This window comes from Oncorhynchus masou, chromosome 27 (genome assembly GCF_036934945.1).
Source record: "Oncorhynchus masou masou isolate Uvic2021 chromosome 27, UVic_Omas_1.1, whole genome shotgun sequence".
In the NCBI taxonomy this organism is placed as follows: Eukaryota; Metazoa; Chordata; class Actinopteri; order Salmoniformes; family Salmonidae; genus Oncorhynchus; species Oncorhynchus masou.
Window position 1 is genome coordinate 43,120,747 of NC_088238.1, and position 21,697 is coordinate 43,142,443.

Here is a 21,697-nt window from a genome sequence, read left to right on the forward strand (position 1 = left end):
TAATTACTAAGTGGTTCCACAGCCTTATTTTAATTCAACTTTTCAGTCCAAGTGTTAACTGAACCACAAAAACAATGTGGCTCCAAACATAGCTCCAACTTGAGAAAACTTTGGCAAGAATGCAGTCAGTTTAACACACAGTGCTTTCAAAACTTCTTGAGGCTAGGGGGCAGTATTTTGATGTTTGGATGAAAAATGTGCCCAAAGTAAACTGCCTATTTCTCAGAGCCAGAAGCTAGAATATGGCAGATTAGGATAGAAAACACTCTAAAATTTCTAAAACTGTCAAAATATTGTCTGTGAGTGTGAGGAAAATCCATCCAGGAAGTGCTGTTTTTCTGAAACCTCTCTTTTCCATTGCAAGCCTATCCTCCATTTAAAGGGATATCAACCAGATTCCTTTCCCTGTGGCTTCCACAAGGTGTGAACAGTCTTAAGACATAGTTTCAGGTTGTTATTCTTAAAAATGAGCGAGAATGATCACATCGCGTCAGTGGATAGCCAGATGTCCTCAGATTTGTGCATGCGTGCGCCACTGGAGCGAGACCTTTTCTTTCTCTCTTCTATTGAAAAGGCTACCGTCCGGTTGAAATATAATCGATTATTTATTGTAAAAACAACCTGAGGATTGATTATAAAAAACATTTGACATGTTTCTATGAACTTTATGGATACTATTTGGAATTTTCGTCTGCCCGTCGTGACCACACGAGCCTTTGGATTACTAAACAAAACGCACCAACCAAATGGAGGTTTTTGGATATAAAGAGAATCTTTATTGAACAAAACAAACATTTATTGTGTAACTGGGAGTCTTGTGAGTGCAAACATCCAAAGATCATCAAAGGTAAGCGATTAATTTTATTGCTTTTCTGACTTTCGTGACCAATCTACTTTGCTGCTAGCTGTTTGTAATGTTTTGTCTGCTGAGAGCTGTCCTCACATAATCGCATGGTTTGCTTTCACCGTAAAGCCTTTTTTAAATCTGACACGCCAGTTGGATTAACAACAAGCTACGCTGTGTTTTGGTATATTGCACTTGTGACTTCATGAAAATTAAATATTTTTAGTGATTTAATTTGAATTTGGCGTTCTGCAATTCACCGGATGTTGACGAAAATGATCCCGCTAAAGGGATCTGTGCTGATCTTCCTGCTATGCCACCATGTCTGTGTCAATTAAAATTTAATTTGACTATTCTTTCATCATTTATTTGATTTACTTATTTAGCCAATTTGAGGTTTTTATGTATAGTCGTCTAATGTTGGTGGGGCAAATGTCTCTGTTTTAATGTTACTCCTTAATCACTATGATCAATTAAATAGTTTTTCTTGAGTGTACTTTTAATAGAGCTGAGATTTACTTTGAATTGCAAAGTGTATCAAAACAAGTGAAATCAGTAATTGGTGGCAAAGCAGAAAGATTGGCATGCTGTGATCCAAGAGTTCAAATCCCAGGTGAGGACATGTTGAATAATAATTACTGTACACTCTTAGAAAAAAAGGTTCTGAGGCTGTCCCCATAGGAGAACCATTTTTGGTTCCAGGTAGAAGGGTTCTACCTGGAACCAAAAGGGATTTGTCAAATGGTTATTCTATGGGTGTAACGAATGTCGTCGGGAGAAGGAGAAGAGGACCATGGTGCAGCGTGGTAAGTATTGCGTTTAATAATGCGTTTAATAAATATGAACACTTGAACAAAAAAACAAACAGTTCTGCAAGGTGCAATACACAAAACAGAAAACAACTACCCACAAACACAGGTGGGAACAGGCTACCTATGTATGGTTCTCAATCAGAGACAACGATTGACAGCTGCCTCTGATTGGGAACCATACGCGTAGGCCAAACGCGTAGAAATACAACACACAGAACAAAACATAGAAATTAAAAACATAGAATGCCCACCCCAACTCACGCCTTGACCAAACCAAAATAGAGACATAAAAAAGGAACTAAGGTCAGGACGTGACAATGGGGTCGGCCTAAGAATCCTTTTTGGTTCTAGATAGCTCTTTTTTTCCTAAGAGTGTATAAATGAATATGCACAATGTAACGTGTTTGTCAAATATGTAAGTCGGGAAAAAAATATGTTAAAACACTGTGTGTAACTAGTTCCACAGCCTTTTTTTAGATAAGATGCCCAAATAATCATTTCTAGTTGAATTAACATATGACACAATTTGAGCGAACACATCCTTTTAGGCTGACAGTGTTTTCTCATGTTAGAGCTAAGTTTGGGACAACTAAAAACATTAAGTTCAGGTAACACTTTGACAGAAAAGTTGAGTATTAAAAGCCCGTGGAGCCAGTTACTTAATAATATTTATATAATATTTAGATTTGTTTTACAGTTTTTTTGTTTTACTTTATCCTTACTCTACATTAATATTTTTCTGCTTCATCTGCTTCTTCTTCTTATTATTTTACATTCCTTTCTGCTTCCTCTTCTTCTTCTTCTTCTTCTGCCTTTTCTTCTTCTTCTATACTCCTTTTTGCTTCTAGCCTCATTTCTTCCCCTCTACACTTCTTTATGGTTCTCCTTCTACACTCTTTCTTCACCTCTAGCTCCCTCCGTGTAATCTTTTTGTCTTAGATATTTTGTGGTTTTCATTTCTCATTTTTGCACGGATCCCCCTTCCCGCCTATCATTCTTCTCTCTATGCATTTCTCATCTGCCAATTATTTCGACCCTCTGTCTCTCCCTCTCTCTCTCACCTCCGTCTCCTGTGTGATAGCAGGCATTGTCTTTCCTTATCTCGTTGCCCTAATGGTCCAGTGGAAAGATCATCAAGCCGTACACACACACACACACACACACACACACACACACATGTGCGCACACACTCACGTACAACACACACAAACACACACACACCTGTGCGCACACACTCACACACAACACACACACACACATACACACACACATATATACACACATACTGTAGGAGCCTGTCTCTACCTGTTATGTGAGCCAACAACCAACTGTGCAAACAGAAAGATCCTTCTTAACCTATTCACTGCTCTGTCTCAATGATCAAAACAGGAAACACTTTGACAACTCTTCAGTCTACACTAGGGTACATTAGTACACAAACATATGATACTTAAGACTACTAGATTAGATCAGCACAGTACACTTGTAAACTTGTAAACAGAACCCAAACATGGGATTATTGAAAAACACTTTGTGACAACTGCTGATGTGACCTGCTAACCATACTTAGGTATCCTGGTTTCACTTTTGAGTTGTGGGTGATTATTTTCCTGTGTCTGTGTTTGTACCATATGGGACTGTTTCGTTTGTTTCGTTCTTTCACTTGTTATTTTGTATTTTGTAGTGTTCAGTTTAATAAACTAAAATGGACACTTACCATGTTGCACATTGGTCCGATCTCTCATACTCCTCCTTCTCAGAAGAAGAGGACGAGCGTTACAGAATCACCCACCACCAAAGGACCAAGCAGCATGGTAACGGGCAGCAGCAGCGATATCAGGACTACTGGACATGGGAGGAGATTCTGGACGGCAAGGGACCATGGGCACAGGCTGGAGAGTATCGCCGCCCCAAGGCAGAACTGAAGGCAGCAAAAGCCGAGAAGCGGTGGTATGAGGAGGCAGCATGGCAGCGCGGTTGGAAGCCCGAGGCAGCCCCAAAATATTATTGGGGGGGGCACACGGGGAGTGTGGCGAAGTCAGGTAGGAGACCTGCGCCAATTCCCCGTGCTTACCGTGGAGAGAGAGGGACCGGGCAGGCACCATGTTATGCCGCGAGGCGCACGGTGTGTCCCCGGTGCGCAGGTATAGCCCGGTGCGGTGCATAGCAGAGCCTCGTATCGGCCGGGCTAGAGTGGGCATCGAGCCAGGTGCCATGAAGCCGGCTCAGCGCATCTGGTCTCCAGTGCGTCTTCTCGGGCCGGGGTACATGGCACCAGCCCTACGCATGGTGTCCCCAGTTCGCCAGCACAGCCCAGTGCGGGCTATTCCACCTCGCCAGCACAGCCCAGTGTGGGCTATTCCACCTCGCCACACTGGCCTGGCTACGGGGAGCATTCAGCCAGGTAGGGTTGGGCAGGCTCGGTGCTTGAGACCTCCAGTGCGCATTCACGGTCCGGTCTATCCGGTGCCATCTCCACGCACCAGCCCTCCGGTGGCAGCCCCTTGCACCATGCTGTTTCTCCGTCTCCTCCCTACAGGTGCTCCCACCTGTCCAGTGCTGCCAGAGTCTTCCTCCTGCCCAGCACTGTCAGAGTCTCCCGTCTGTCCTGAGCTGCCAGAGTCTCCCATCTGTCCTGAGCTGCCAGAGTCGCCCGTCTGTCCTGAGCTGCCAGAGTCGCCCGTCACTCCGGAGCTGCCAGAGTCGCCCGTCTGTCCTGAGCTGCCAGAGTCGCCCGTCTGTCCTGAGCTGCCAGAGTCGCCCGTCTGTCCTGAGCTGCCAGAGTCGCCCGTCCTGAGTCACCCGTCTGTCCTGAGCTGCCCGTCAGCTGTCAGTCAGGAGCTGCCAGAGCCACCCGTCTGTCCTGAGCTGCCAGAGTCTTCCTCCTGCCCAGCACTGTCAGAGTCGCCCGTCTGTCCTGAGCTGCCAGAGCCACCCGTCTGTCCTGAGCTGCCAGAGCCGCCCGTCAGTCAGGAGCTGCCAGAGCTGCCCGTCAGTCAGGAGCTGCCAGAGCCGTCCGTCAGCAAGGAGCTGCCAGAGCCGTTTGTCAGCCAGGAGCTGCCAGAATCGCCCGTCACTCTGGAGCTGCCGGAATCGCCCTTCACTCCGGAGCTGCTGGAGTCTCCCGCCTGTCCGATGTTGCCTTTGGGGGGGGGATACTGTCACGTTCTGACCTTAGTTATTTTGTTATTTTGTTATGTCTTTGTTTAGTATGGTCAGGGCGTGAGTTAGGTGGGTTGTCTATGTTCCATTTTCTATGATTTGGGATTTCTGTGTTTGGCCTGGTATGATTCTCAATCAGAGGCAGCTGTCAATCGTTGTCCCTGATTGAGAACCATACTTAGGTAGCCTGTTTGCACCATACGGGACTGTTCCGTTTGTTTCATTCTTTCACTTTGTTATTTTGTATTTTGTAGTGTTCAGTTTAATAAACTAAAATGGACACTTAGCACGCTGCGCATTGGTCCAATCTCTCGTACTCCTCCTCGTCAGAAGAAGAGGACGAGCGTTACAGATTCTGGTAATTTCTTATGAATGTTGAAAATTCTTGAAGAAAGAAAATCTTAAGCATATTGTACAGAGCGCCGGCTCATTCCATCCCCTGGATTCTGCTACTGTCTGGAAGGTAAGCGCGTACTTGGCAGCGGTCTGGTCATCCTGCCATAGTTGGAATAGGTGCTCACCGCCCTCTCTGCCCTCCAGTGGCTGATCGAAGATACCTCTGAACAGAGCCATGAACCCCTAATCCGAATCCAGCTCCTCCTCTCCTCTTTCCCAGACAGCCGTAGCCCACTCCAACACTCGCCTAGTCAGCAGAGAAATAACCGTGGCAACCTTGGACCTCTTGGTGGTGGGAGCTCCCATCTGTTGCGCAAATTTGAGGGAGCACTAGAGTAGGAAGCCACGGCATTTAGATGGAATTCCCTCATATTTGTCTGGTAGAGACAAACAGACATCACTGACATGGGCAGACGGCTGAATAGACTGGTGTGCTAGCTCGCTGGGTCGAATGGTGGTAGAGTATCTTCCGCTAGTTGAAAGGCAACGCCTCTCGGTATGTTCGAGACGTTGAAGAATGCAAAGGACCTCCGCCATAGCCGTCCCCAGTTGCGCCAGCTGGTCATGGTGCTGACGATGTAGGTATCCCTGCTCGTTGACCATCTGGGAGATGTTCTGATTCAATGCTGCTTCCATTTGGTGAGGCAGTATTCTGTAACGGAGTCGCTGGGAGTCAAGAAGCAGGTGCAGGGGGTGAGTGTTAATAATACAAGAAACATGGAACGATACAAATCAAGAGTAGTGTTTGGACAGGAAACACATAACCAATACTGCCTGGGGAATGAACATAGTGACAGACATAGGGGAGGTAATCAGTGAAGTGATGGAGTTCAGGTGAGTCACATGAGGTGCAGGTGCGCGTAATGATGGTGCTAGGTGTGCGTAATGATGGTCGATGTTGAGCGCCGGAGAGGGGGAGTAGACGTGACAGTATACCAGGACTCATTTGTTGAAGATGTTAAAAAATGTATGTTGGTCTGATTTGTATTAATTGAGAAATGTGACTAAACTGAAATGATATTACCAAAACAAGATAAATGACATATAAAAAAAACTTTGGAACACCTTAAATGATATTATGGGATGAAAACCCAATTCATCTCCGTCGTTTAATGAAGTTGATGAGTCATTCATAACGAAACCATTCGATATAGACAATCATTTCTATGACTATTTCACCCGGTAAAGTGGGCAAACCGAGAAGTGAAATGACATCATATGTGTGTAATGAAGATCTAATAATGAAAGTTTGTGTGGAAGAGGTGGAAAAACAGTTGTTATACATCAATAATGATAAGCCACCAGGTATAGACAACCTAGATGGGAAACGGTATTGCCACCCGCATTTGCCATGTCTTTAACCAAAGCCTGTGTGTCCACAGGCGTGGAAGGACCCTAAAAGTAATTCCACAGCCTAAAAATAGTAAAGGACCCTTTGCTGGCTCTAACAGCTAATTGCTTCTTAGTAAATTGAGGGAGCGAATTGTGTTTAACGTTGAACAAATACAATTATATTTTTTAAAGAACAAGTTAACTACTGACCTTCAGCATGCATGTACAGAAGGGGACTTTAACTGCACTAACTCAGACGACTGATGATTGGCTAAAAGAAATGGATCATATGATTACAGTTGGAGCTGTATTGTTCGATTTCAGTGCAGCCTTTGATGTTATTGATCACAATTTGTTATTGAAAAAACAAGTTGAAGAAGCTGAGGTCCTGGGAGGAACATTGGATGGTCAGTTATCATGGTCCAGTCGTACTGACAAAATTGTTGTGAAGATGGGGAGAGGCATGTCTGTTATATAAACATGTTAAATATCAACTATACTAGTTGTTCAGGCTCTGATCTTGTCCCATCTTGATACCTGTCCAGTAATGTGTTCAGGTGCAGAAAAGACATACATAGCTAAGTTGCGACTGGCTCAAAACCAAGCAGCACGCCTTGCCCTTAACTGCACACACAGAACTGGCATCAACAACATGCATCATAGTCTTTCATGGTTGAGGGTTGAGGAGAAATGGACTACTTCTCTTCTAGTCTTTTTAAGAAATATTTGCCTGGTGAAAATGCCTAACCACTTGTCTAATATATTTGCATACACTTCAAACAGACATACATACCCCACCAGCCATACCACTATGTGTTTCTTCACGGTAACCAATTAAAAAAAAACAGATTTAATGTGTCGCTCAGTTATGTATAGAACCATGTCATCATGGAATGCTCTGCCACCAGAGGTTACTCAGGCAACAAAATAAGCTTTAAAAAAACAGATAAGAAACTATTGTATCACCAATGCCTCTCCTCTTTCTAAAGATCTACTTTAACTGTACTGTACATAAGAATATGAAGATGTATATGAATCGTGTGTAAATAGTATTTTTGTTGTCTCTTGGTGTCTTTGCTTCATATCTCTTCTTAACATTTTTATTTTGAATTGAATGTAATATCTTATCTAGTTCTTGTCTATTACTGTTCTGTACTTTGTCATGTATTTGTACATTTAATGTGGACCCCAGGAAGTGTATCTGCTGCATGTGCGGTAGCTAATTGGGATTCTAATAAACTAAACATGTCATGCTAATTTAAACAAGCAAAGCAGGTTTAGCTCCTCACCCTCGCATACAGTGTTGGAACAAACTGAAACATCAGAATCACATTTAATCCTTTCATCACTAGAGCTCTAAGCACTCAGAACAAAGAACAAGTTGCATAACCTGGACGAATGATTTCTTAAAATAGCCTTCAGCGAGGTGGCATCCCAAAATGGCACCCTATTCCTTATGTGCCCTGGTCAAAAGTAGTGCACTATATAGGGAATAGGGTGCCATTTGGCATGCCTGCTCTCTGTTGAGAGGGACAGATGAGAAGTATCACCTACACTTAAAAAAAGGCTCAGTTAAAAACAATGTGGGTTATTAGGTAACCCAGACCTGGGTAAATATTAGACAGATAACACGCTGAGTTATTTTGACCCAGCCAGTTGGGTTGTTTGGATTAACCAAACATGGGTTAATTTAACCATCAGTTGGGCCTTTATTCACTTTCATACTGGGTTGATCCAGCAGCTGGGTATTATTAAATATAATCCACAGGTTATTTTCAAGATGCTTGGCTTATTAGGACTGTGGCTTTCAGATAGTTATTTTGGCCACTCGTGAGAGTTAATGTCATTGCTGCTCATGTTAAGATTGTACATTGCAATGTTCCATTTTCCATGAATATTTTTGCACGTTACATGTTTTAATATAAAATTCATAACATTATTATTGACATATTGTAACAAAGTGGGATATTAATAGGCTCTTGAGAAATCCATACACTTGTGTAAGCCTCATTAAAGCCTCATTCAACCTTAACATGTGATGACAAATTAACTGAACAGATGAACCGGAATGACATTTACTCATCAATGACCCAGGATGAACAACTCAACCTTGCTATATTTTAAGAAAACAACCCAACTAAGTGACCCAATGTCTGCAACTCAGCAGTTGGGTCTTCCAAACAACCCAGCATTTTTTAGAGTGTAGTAGGTCTTATTTATGTGACCGCACACTGACACACACACACACACTGACACACTCACACACACACACACACACACACATACGCACCCCTTGACTTATTCCAGATTTTGTTGTGTTCCAGCCTGAATTCAAAATGGATTAAATATATTTTTATTTTCTCACCCATCTACACACTATATCCCATAATGAAAACGTGAAGACATGTTTTAAAAAACATTTATTGAAAATGAAATACAGAAATATCTTATTTACATAATTATTCACACCCCTGAGTGAATACTTGGTAGCAGCACCTTTAACAGTGATTACAGCAGTGAATCTGTCTGGGTTTGTCTCTACAAGTTTTCCACACATGGATTGTGCAACATTTGCCCATTATTATTTTCTAATTTCTTCGAGCTCTGTCAAATTGGTTGTTGATTATTGCTAGACAACCACTGACATGTATTTTCAAGCAGATGTAAGGCACAACTGTAGCTCGGCCACTCAGGAACATTCACTGTCTTCTGGGTAAGCAACTCCAGTGGCCTTGCTTTTTTAGGTTATTGTCCTACTGAAAGGTGAATTAATCTGCCAGTGTCTGGGATTTTGCCTGTGCTTAGCTCCATTCAGTTTCTTTTTGATCCTGAAAAACTCCCAAGTCCTTAACAATTACAAGCATATCCATAACATGATGCAGCCACCAGTATGCTTGAAAATATGGAGAGTGGTACTCAGTAATGTGTTGTATTGGATTTGCCCCAAACATAACATTTGTATTCAGGACAAAAAGTAAATTGCTTTGACACATTTTTTTGCAGAGCTTCTTTAGTGCCTTGTTGCAAACAGGATGCATGTTTTAAAATAGTTGTATTCGGTACAGGTTTCATTCGTTTCCCTCTATCAATTAGGTTTGTATTGTGGAGTAACTACAATGTTGCTGATCCATCCTCAGTTTTCTCCTATCACAGCCATTTAACTCTGCAACTGTTTTAAAGACACCATTGGCCTCATGGTGAAATGCCTGAGCGGTTTTGTTCCTCTCCGTCAACTGAGTAAGGAAGGACGCTTTTATCGTTGTAGTGACTCGGTGTATTGATACACCATCCAAAGGGTATTACGGGGTATTGTGTGTAGATGGGTGAGAGAAAAAATATAACACAATATGTAATCGTTTAAAAAAAACATAAATTTTTTCAGAATCTCTCACCATCTCTTACTCAATTTTAGACATACAGTACACACATCCGACCTGGGTTAACTATAGGTTTAACTATGCTTTATGGAAAAGTAACTATTTTACCCGGGGAACAAATAGCTACTTTGGAGGTGACTACAACTATACAGATCCCCAAAAAATGATTACTTTTTAAAACTATTTGAATACAGATCCCCAAAAATGATTACTTTTTAAAAACTATTTGAATACAGATCTCAGAAAGTAACTACTTTTCAAAACTATTTGAATACAGATCTCAGAAAGTAACTACTTCTTCCTGCGGACATGCAAACTAACATGATTTTTCACTTTGGCTGTAGTTGATTCAAGAAGGCAGTTTTGGAATATTTAGTTTCTTTTTGACACTTAATATCCATATTTTGGCTACTGTTTGCATTCTCAGTAACAATAATTATTGTTTTATCCCAGGCCCCGTCCCCGCAGGAGGCCTTTTGCCTTTTGGGAGGCAACTGACTTGCCTAATTAAATAAAGTTTAAGTTAAAAAATCATAAATAAAAAAACATTAAACTGTTATTGTGCCTGTAATAAAAGTGTAAATACTTTTGGACCAACGTTTTATTAGCATGTTGTTACATGATACTTTAGAAATTGCATTTTAGTTGCATAACAGGGCGTTTCGGTAACTTCTGTACACAATAGGAATAGTGACTGTTCCTTAATCCACTTATGTAATAACTTGGTTGTTATGCAATTATAAAGTCCTCTATAACTACAATGTTGCTATTGTAATAATCACAAAGTTACTATACATGTACAGTATAAGAACTTTATGTCAAGCGTTACTGTATTACCTTATGTCTCACTCATTGTGAAAATATATTTGTTAGTCATTTTGAAGCTGCGTAAATGGTCTACTCTAATGTCGAGGGGATTCCATGACCCTCATGTATTTCATTCTAGGCTATAGGCTATATTAAGATTCACATCTCAAAGCCCTCAAAACCATGTGCTTACGCTCATATATTTAGACTAATTCAACTAACTGTTGTAGTTTTTGGTTCTTCATAAAATATTTGGCAGCCATCAAATAAATATATCGATTTTTACTTCTTATACTTGTTCCTGTCATCAGCCGTAGCCGATGGTAGCCCATGATATAAACTATATTCGACAACCTCAAGGATTAGATATTTTTTTTTTCAAATAAACTGAAAAAGACAACTATTTTCTGCTCAGGTGCATTCAAAGTGTGCATGGTGTGTTGTGTGTCTGCGTGTGCATGGTGTGTGTAGTCTGTGTGTGCAATGACAAGGTCATAGTGGAATTTCATCACCCTGAAGTCAGAAAAATTCACTCCACAAGAGGTGCAAGTGAACATGCTACACTTCGACTCAGGTTGCACCTTGACGAAGACCTATGAGTGAGAGGGAGAGACGGTGTAGTACTACGTTTGCTGTGTGTTTTGGGGGGGATATGGTGGTGTACTGTACGGAGCAGAGGTGGGTCGAGGAACAGCTGATTGCTTGAATATGGGGGAGGAGGGTTTGCGTATATGGAACAGGCTGAACTGAAGAAAGAAAACAAGCTCAGGAAATAGTGGTGGAGAGAAGAGGTGCGGGCTAGTGCGGTAAAGGGGCGGTCCTACTGTACTCAAATGAAGGGATATGTATATGTACCCAATATCTTGCTCACTGCTGAGTCAAACCAAAGCAGCAAAGATACAGCTCGTGTCTGAAGACCAGAAAGGACATTTTTATTGAGGGTCGATTCTGGGATAGGAAGACACAGCCGTGTGGTTTTCAACCAGTTTTGTTTGTGAGTTTTAAAAAAGGATGCTTTAGTCGGGTCTCTCGAGCTCTCGCCTGGAAACAAGGAAGCAGTGAACGCTATTGTTTTGTGACAGGAGGTTTCTTTCGCAGTATGTCACTGGAACACGCAATTCTTGTTCACTAAATGTACTATTGAATACGTGTAACTTGTTTGCTTAGACATGTTTAATAAGACGTCAAACAGTGAAAATATATTATAGCACAATGAAAACACAAATGTGCTAGTCGCATTACCGGTCAAACGAGATAGAAAGATATCTCATCTAATGTTTTGTTGTGGTTGCCCGCAGCGCAAACTAGGCATATGTGTTTTTATTTTACAAAATTCGTTAGTGCGCAAGCAGCGCACGAGTGCAACATTATAACAACAAATACATTGGTATTCAGGACAACAGAAACATGATGATGATACAGAGCTAAAAACAAAGTTTACATAAAGTGTAAGTGCACTGACTTTTTGTATATATAAATTAACCATTTGTGTAGTGCGGTGCCCATAACATCTGAAATCTCCATTCGATTTTTTTAAGGGTTGAATTGCTATACCAGTATACAGCAACAAGTCAAAATAACTTGTATCCGATCATCTTCGACAACTTTGGGTGAGGTGTGTTGTGCTGTCTTACCAAAGCGCAAATTGAGCCCCTGCGTCCAAGCGCTCTTTAGCTGTCAACTGAGAGCGACCACAGGTACAGCTGCAGCAGCAAGTGTCAACGAGGGCTGAACAACTCATATCAACAAAATGACGGACGGACCAAGGCAACGAGGATGTTCAGCGGCGTCTGGCGGGGATGCTGGCCCCGAGTCCGGGAAAGAGTCCGGAGAAGGAGGGGTGGCTCTGAAGAAAGAGATCGGTCTTGTGAGCGCGTGCGGAATTATTGTTGGTAAGTAAAAAAAAAAAAAATGGGTATAGATAATGTCCTAATTTTGATGTATATTTGAAAAGGTTTGATTGTGTGTGAATTATGAATAGGCCTAGTAGAAAATGTAACTGACCACTGCTGCTCAGGTTTGCTGAGAGTTGGTTTGCAGTCGGGTTTATATAGTGAGTTCACAAAGACTAGAACAAGGTTTGGGTTAAGTAGCATAAGGTCACCTACTCTATTACTAGTTATGGATCACTTTCAACTTATAATGTAGGTTTTTAAGCTTCTAATTAAGGCTAATTATCATTGATGCCTATTGCATCACTTCAGCAGTTGACAGTTATTCTTTATCTCTCTGTGAGGTGGTTTGAAAATCTCTTTGATCTTCAGCGCAAACCGAAACTGTCATGACATTATCCCCATCATTACTGTAAATGAAGATGACTGAACTGACCTTTTTTGTGAATGCAAGTTATTTACACCCACGTTACCAGTAGAATTGGAAACCCGATGTAACCAGCGAACTACTCTATGTATAATTTCTAAATCTGAACACTAAATCTGATCACCAGAGCTACAGTGCCTACGGAAAGTATTAAGACACCTCGACTTTTTCCCACATTTTGTTAGGTTACAGCCTTATTCTAAAATCTATTTAACATATTTTCCTCATCAATCTACACACACTACCCCATAATGACAACGTTTTTTTTAGAAATGTTGCTAATTTATAAAAAAAAATAAAAAACGGAAACATTACATTTACATACAGTACAGTCAACAGTTTGGACACACCTACTCATTCAAGGGTTTTTCTTTATTTGCAATTTACTGCATTGTTGAATACTAGTGAAGACATCAACACTATGAAATAACACATATGGAATCATGTAGTAACCAAAAAAGTGTTAAACAATTCAAAATTAATCTTCAAAGTAGGTACCCTTTCTCCTTGATGACAGCTTTGTACACTCTTGGCATTCTCTCAACCAGCTTCACCTGGAATGCTTTTCCAACAGTCTTGAAGGAGTTCCCACATATGCTGAGCACTTGTTGGCTGCATTTCCTTCACTCTCGGGTCCAACTCATCCCAAACCATCTCAATTGGTTTGAGGTCAGGTGATTCTGGAGGCCAGGTCATCTGATGCAGCACTCCATCACTCTCCTTCTTGGTCAAATAGCCCTTACACAGCCAGGAGGTGTGTTGGTTCATTGTCCTGTTGAAAATCACATGATAGTCCCACTAAGTGCAAACCAGATGGGATGGTGTATCGCTGCAGAATGCTGTGGTAGCCATGCTAGTTAAGTGTGCCTTGAATTCAAAATAAATCACGGACAGTGTCACCAGCAAAGCACCCCCACACCATCACACCTCCTCCTTCATGCTTCACGGTGGGAACCACACATGCAGAGATCATCCATTCACCTACTCTGCATCTCAGAAAGACACGGCGGTTGGAACCAAAAATCTCAAATTTAGACTGTTCAGACCAAAGGACAGATTTCCACCTGTCTAATGTCCATTGCTCGTGTTTCTTGGCCCAAGCAACTCTCTCTCTTCTTCTTATTGGTGTCCTTTAGTAGTGGCTTCTTTTCAGCAATTCAACCATGTTTCACGCAGTCTCCTCTAAACAGTTGATGTTGAGATGTGTCTGTTACTTGAACTCCGTGAAGTATTTACTTCGTCTGCAATTTCTGAGGCTGGTAACTCCAATGAATTTATCCTCTGCAGCAGAGGTAACTCTGGGTCTTCCTTTCCTGTGGCTGTCCTCAGGAGAGACCGTTTCATCATAGAGCATAATGGGTTTTGCGACTGCACTTGAAGAAACTTTAAAAGTTCTTGACATTTTGACTGACCTTCATATCTTAAAGTAATGATGGACTGTCATTTCTCTTTGCTTAGTTGAGCTCTTCTTGCCATAATATGGACATGGTCTTTTACTAAATAGGGCTATCTTCTGTATACCACCCCTACCTTGTCACAACACAACTGATTGGCTCAAACGCTTTAAGAAGGAAAGAAATTCCACAAATTAACTTATAACAAGGCACACCTGTTAATTGAAATGCATTCCAGGTGACTACCTCATGAAGGTTCAATTCTTGGGCCGACTCTTTTCTCTGTATATATCAATGATGTCGCTCTTGCTGCTGGTGATTCTCTGATCCACCTCTACGCAGACAACACCATTCTGTAGACATCTGGCCCTTCTTTGGACATTGTGCTAACAAACCTCTAAATGAGCTTCAACGCCTTACAACACTCCTTCCGTGGCCTCCAACTACTTTTAAATGCAAGTAAAACTAAGTGCAGGCTCTTCAACCGATTGCACCCTCCCGCCCGACTAGCATCACTACTTTACGCTACTGCTACTCTCTGTTCATCATATAGGCATCGTCACTTTACCATATCTACATGTACATACTACCTCAGTCACCCCGACTAACCGGTGTCTGTATGTAGCCTCGCTATTTTATAGCCTCGCTACGGTATTTAGCCTCGCTACTGTTATTTTTCACTGTCTTTTTACTGTTGTTTTTATTTCTTTAAATCAAATCAAATCAAATGTATTTATATAGCCCTTCGTACATCAGCTGATATCTCAAAGTGCTGTACAGAAACCCAGCCTAAAACCTCAAACAGCAAGCGATGCAGGTGTGGAAGCACGGTGGCTAGGAAAAACTCCCTAGAAAGGCCAAAACCTAGGAAGAAACCTAGAGAGGAACCAGGCTATGTGGGGTGGCCAGTCCTCTTCTGGCTGTGCCGGGTGGAGATTATAACAGAACATGGCGAAGATGTTCAAATGTTCATAAATGACCAGCATGGTCAAATAATAATAATCACAGGCAGAACAGTTGAAACTGGAGCAGCAGCACGGCCAGGTGGACTGGGGACCGCAAGGAGTCATCATGCCTGGTAGTCTTGAGGCATGGTCCTAGGGCTCAGGTCCTCCGAGAGAGAGAAAGAAAGAGAGAAAGAGAGAATTAGAGAGAGCATACTTAAATTCACACAGGACACCGGATAGGACAGGAGAAGTACTCCAGATATAACAAACTGACCCTAGCCCCCCGACACATAAAATACTGCAGCATAAATACTGGAGGCTGAGACAAGAGGGGTCAGGAGACACTGTCTCCAAAAGCTTTCAATTAGGATTTTAGCTGCAGATTTGAATACAACATTCTAGGTATTGGGAGGCACAGTAACTGTACACTAGTGGAAAGTTATTAATTATGGCCAACTTGTTTGAACATTAACAAAATAATTGTGTTAATTAAGACTTACCTATTGTTCACCTAATACCTTTTTTGCACTATTGGTTAGAGCCTGTAAGTAAGCATTTCACTGTAAGGTCTACACCTGTTGTATTCGGCGCAAGTGACAAATAAACTTTGATTTGATTTGACTACACTGGACGGTTCTGACCTAGAATATGCGGACTATAAATATCTATAATATGTGAACTATAAATATCTAGATGTCTGGTTAGACTGTAAACTCTCCTTCCAGACTCATATTAAGCATCTCTAATCCAAAATGTAATCTAGAATCGGCTTCCTATTCCGCAACAAAGCTTCCTTCACTCATGCCGCCAAACATACCCTCGTAAAACTGACTACCCTACCGATCCTTGACTTTGGCGATGTCATTTACAAAATAGCCCCCAACACTATACTCAGCAAACTGGATGTAATCTATCACAGTGCCATCCGTTTTATCACCAAGCCCCATATACTACCCACCACTGCGACCTCTATGCTCTCGTTGGCTGGCCCTCACTACATATCCGTCGCCAAACCCACTGGCTCCAGGTCATCTATAAGTCTTTGCTAGGTAAAGCTTCGCCTTAGCTCACTGGTCACCATAGCAACACCCACCTGTAGCAAGCGCTCCAGCAGGTATATTGCACTGGTTGTCCCCAAAGCCAACACCTGCTTTGGCCGCCTCTCCTTCCAGTTCTCTGCTGTCAATGACTGGAACGAATTGCAAAAATCTCTGAAGCTGGAGTCTTATATCTTCCTCTCTAACTTTAAGCATCAGCTGTCAGAGCAGCTTACCGATCACTGTACCTGTACACAGCCAATCTGTAAATAGCACACCCAACTTCCTCATCCCCATATTATTACTTACCCTTTTGCTCTTTTGCACCCCAGTATCTCTACTTGCACATCATTATCTGCACATATATCACTCCAGTATTAATGCTACATTTTAATTATTTTCGCCTCTATGGCCTATTTATTGTCTTACCTCCCTACTCTTCTACATTTTTACACACTGCACATAGATCTTTCTTTTTTTATTTTATTTTGTGTTATTGACTGTACGTTTGTTGATGTGTAATTCTGTGTTTTAGTTTTTGTAGCTTTGCTTTATCTTGGGCAGGTCGCAGTTGTAAATGAGAACTTGTTCTCAACTGGCCTACCTGGTTAAATAAAGGTGAAATAATTTTATTTTTTTATTTTTATTTACACCATAGCAAAAGGTTTTGCAACATAATACAAAAAGGGACGTTTCTTATTGGATAAGTTCAGACAGTGCCCCTCCCTGTTTTCTTCTGTTCGTTTGGTGCCAAATGAAAATGACCCTGATCTCTCCTCCTATCTCACGTGAGAGGCCTTATCGTCAGATCACTGAACTCAAACTGCCATGTTCAAACTCTTCCCTTTGTTCTCTCTCTGCTTCGCTGAGTTTCCTCAAAGTGGGCTGAGGGAGTTCTTTATGATTTTAAGGTACACCTATTTTCCTTCAAGTCCATATCCACCCCCTTCTTCAGCCCCCCCTCCCCTCTCCCCTCCTCCACGCAAAGCTGGGATCAGAAGCGAACTTTTGCAGATTTGGAGGAACTAAGATTCCCAAGGTGACACTGCTGTTTCATTAGCTGAGCTGGTTTAGCTTTTGTAGCCTGTGAGGCCTCTATGGCTTCTATTCATAGCGTTTATGGTAGTGTGCTATATGGTTGGTTAAAAGTAGTGCACTATATCATTATTGGTAGTGCACTATGGGTTGTCATTTCAGACATAGTTAGGTTGACAGTAAAGGAAATCATCATCATCTCTATGGTGAGGTTGGTGTGTTTTGGACTCGGATGAAAGGGGAAGGAAATGGGCAGGTGGGTGAGGACTGAGGAGAGTGAGGTGGGTGAGGTGGACGAGGTGGGCGAGGAGGGTGAAGACTCAGGTGTGTGAGGAGGGTGAGGAGGTGTGTGTGTGTGTGTGTGTGTGTGTGTGTGTGTGTGTGTCCTTGGAGAGGTTGGACAGTGTCCAAGCAGTAGTTGGCTCCGATCCTAAACTCAACCATTGATGGGGAAAATGCAAAACTACCAACAAGCTCTCACTACAGAGTTAGACGTTCATCCACGTTCTCCAAACGTAAAATTTGAAAGCGTTTTTTGTTGTTGTTCCTGCTGCTCTGTATTGTTCTATTTCTCCGAACATCAAATGTAGTTAAGTTAAGGGTAAAGTTAAGGCAGTCATTCCATTCCATCCAAATGTTTAAAGCAAGGGTTAAGGTTTTGGACAGGGTAAAATAAAAATAGAGAACAGTGTCCACGACCGAACACGCAACCTTCTGATCCAGAGTCATGGGATGACGCGACGCCCGTCCACAACACCCTAGCAAAACCCAAGCCCACTTGATGGTGATAGTGCTCACTGTTGCCACTAGTGGCCGATTTCGAAGGCATTTCCTGAAGTCCTCATGACATGGATAGATGTCCAACTTTGACACCAATCATCAGCGATCTCCCCGAAACTACACCGTAGTAGTACACTGCTGCTGACACTCTATGTATCATTACATTTCATGTGCAAAAGCCTGAGTAGGCACTACACTTCACAGCACATTGTTCCTGAAAAGGGGATCAGAAAGCTGAAGTTGTCAATGGGTGCGTCCCAAATGGGACCCCATTCCAAATAAAGTAGTGCACTACGTAGGGAATATGGTGCTTTTGGGATGCAACCATTGTCCGAGTAAGTAAGCCTCGTCCATGACTTGAACGGCTTTGTCTGAGCTTTAGGCCTACTACCTACTACCGTAGCTTTGTTTTAAGGCCAGTGATGTTTTGGCTATATTCTCCTGGAGATTACACACGTTGGGTTTGGCTCTTACCTGCTCTGGTGCTTCCGGAGATGATCCACCCTTTTCAAGAAGTGTGCGGTTGCACACTCCCCGTCATAGATTGAACAATGGCGGAAACTACCTCCGGCCAATGTTTGCACCAATCCTACACTTTTAAATCCATCATTGGGGCGGCAGGGTAGCCTAGTGGTTAGAGCGTTGGACTAGTAACCGAAAGGTTGCAAGTTCGAATCCCCGAGCTGACAAGGTACAACTCTGTGCAAGTGCCCACTTTGGAGAAGGGTGGAGAATCGCAACCCTGGCATCAGAGGTAGGACGAGAGGAGGGGAAGAGGAAAAACCACCCGTTCTGGAGCATTGTGTCAGAGTGTGTCAGGGATGTTTCTTTCTTGTACAGTTCACACAAAGGGGACCAGGGAGAAAGTGAGAACAGGAAGCAGGAAGTGGAAGCAAGCAGACAGAGAGAACAAGAAGTGTGTGTGATTGTGTGTGTGTGTGTGTGCATCAGGGGTGTTTCTTTCTGGTACAATTCACACAAAGGGGAAGCAGGGTGAAAGTGAGAACAGGAAACATGTGTGTGTGTATGCATGTGTGTTCCACTTCAGTCAGCACCCTTCACTCTCACACACAGACACACACACAGTCTGAATAAGGAAACTAGAAGCTCATCCCACAGATAAGGTGTACCGTAGTTTAACCAGTCTAAACCACTGCTCTCACCAGCTCACCTGTGACACTACAACCGAACCCAGTCTCCTCATTGTCTTATCATCAGTGTTACACACAAAGTTGCTGAAGTTGCTGCATTATAAATCCGACACAGTCACTGCTCATACAGCGGAGTACCAAAGACCACGGGAGTCAGCTATCTTGGAGCAGTCACTTGCTTTTGTCGAGGTTGAGATTTATCATGCTTTTACCTTTCGCCCACTAAGGTAACCTTGCTAAGGAATAATACAGGAGAGGGGTTTAGGCTAGACACTGCACATGTGATATGTACATACAGTACCAGTCAAAAGTTTGGACACACCTACTCATTCAAGGGTTTTTCTTCATTTTGACTATTTTCTACATTGTAGAATAGTAGTGAAGACGCCAACACTATGAAATAACACATAAGGAATCATGTAGTTACCAAAAAAGTGTTAAACATATCAAAATATATTTTATATTTGTGATTCTTTAATGTAGCCACCTTGATGAAAGCTTTGATCAAAGCTTTGGCATTCTCTCAACCAGCTTCACCTGGAATGCTTTTCCAACAGTCTTGAACGAGTTCCCACATATGCTGAGCAATTGTTGGCTACTTTTCTGTCACTGCTGTCTAACTCATCCCAAACCTTCTCAGTTGGGTTGTGGTCAGGTGATTGTGGAGGCCAGGTCATCTGATGCAGCACTCCAACACTCTCCTTCTTGGTCAAATAGCCCTTACACAACCTGGAGGTGTGTTGGGTCATTGTCCTGTTGAAAAATAAATGATAGTCCCACTAACACGCAAAACAGATGGGATGGCGTAGTGCTGCAGAATGCTGTGGTAGCCATGCTGGTTAAGTGTGCCTTCAATTCTACATAAATCACAGACAGTGTCACCAGCAAAGCACCCCCACACCATCACACCTCCTCCTCCATGCTTCACGGTGGGAACCACAAATACAGAGATCATCCGTTCACCTGCTCTGCGTCTCACAGACTCGGCAGGTCGGAATCAAAAATCTCAAATTTGGACTCATCATACCAAAGGACAGATTTACAACGATCTAATGTCCACTGCTCGTGTTTCTTGGCCCACGCAAGTCTCTTCTTCTTATTGGTGTCATGAAGGCCTGATTCACACTGTCTCCTCTGAACAGTTGATGTTGAGATGTGTCTGTTACTGGAACTCTGTGAAGCATTTATTTGGGTTGCAATTTCTGAGGCTGGTAACTCTAATGAACTTGTCCTCTGCAGCAGAGGTAACTCTGGGTCTTCCTTTCCTGTGGCGGTCCTCATGAAAGACAGTTTCATCACAGCTCTTGATGGTTATTGTGACTGCAATTTAACCTTTATTTTAATTGAATCTTTATTTAACTAGACAAATCAGTTAAGAAGACATTCTTATTTACAATGACGGGCTACCTCGGCCAAACCCTAATGCTGCTGGGAACATTGTGCACCACCCTATGGAACTCCCAATCACGGACAATTGTCATACAGCCTGGAATCAAACCAGGGTCTGTAGTGACGCCGCTAGCACTGAATGCAGTGTCTTAGACCGCTGCAACACTCGGGAGCCCACTTGAAGAAACTTTCAAAGTTCTTGATATTTCCGGATTGACTGAATTTCATGTCATAAACTGTTGTTTCTCTTTGCTTATTTGAGCTGTTCTTGCCGTAATATGGACATGGTCTTTTACCAAATAGGGCTATATTCTGTATACCACCCCAACCTTGTCACAACACAACTGATTGGCTCAAACGCTGTAAGAAGGTAAGAAATTCCACAAATTAACTTTTAACAAGGCACACCTGTTAATCAATCAATCAAATGTATTTATAAAGCCCTCATGACTACCTTATGAAGCTGGTTGAGAGAATGACAAGAGTGTGCAAAGCTTTCATCAAGGCAAAAGGGTGGCTACTTTGAAGAATCTAAAATCTTAAATACATTTTGATTGGTTTAACACTTTTTTGGTTACTACATGATTCCATGTGTGTTATTTCAAAGTTTTGATTCATTTATTATTCTACAATGTAGAAAATAGTAAAAAAAGAAATAAAAACCCTTGAATGGTTAGGTGTGTCCAAACTTTTGACTGGTACTGCACGTGTAGAGAAATGTTGAAGTGAAAGAGAACATATGTGTGTTAAAACACGCGCACGTACACCCACACACACACACACACACACACACACACACACAGACACGCAACCCCTTATCAAACTACACCACTAGCACATTTAAATCTCAAACAGATCGGTATCAATATCTTTGACTTTGAACTTTAAATTCTCCACACTCAGATCCGACTGCAA

At 42.3% G+C, this 21,697-nt stretch overlaps 1 protein-coding gene across 2 annotated transcripts in view; it reads left to right on the top strand.

Moving 5' to 3' along the window:
• Positions 1-11,306: 11,306 nt before the first annotated feature.
• slc7a8a (solute carrier family 7 member 8a) overlaps positions 11,307-21,697 on the top strand; it is a 32,359-nt gene continuing 21,968 nt past the window's right edge. Inside the window, exons 1-2 of one of the 2 annotated variants that reach the window (XM_064940355.1) lie at positions 11,307-12,178; positions 12,269-12,622. In XM_064940355.1, coding sequence (XP_064796427.1) covers positions 12,481-12,622 — 142 coding nt within the window. In that variant the 5' untranslated portion in view covers positions 11,307-12,178; positions 12,269-12,480. Of the gene's footprint in view, positions 12,623-21,697 lie in introns of both variants that reach the window. The other variant, XM_064940356.1, reaches the window with a different exon arrangement.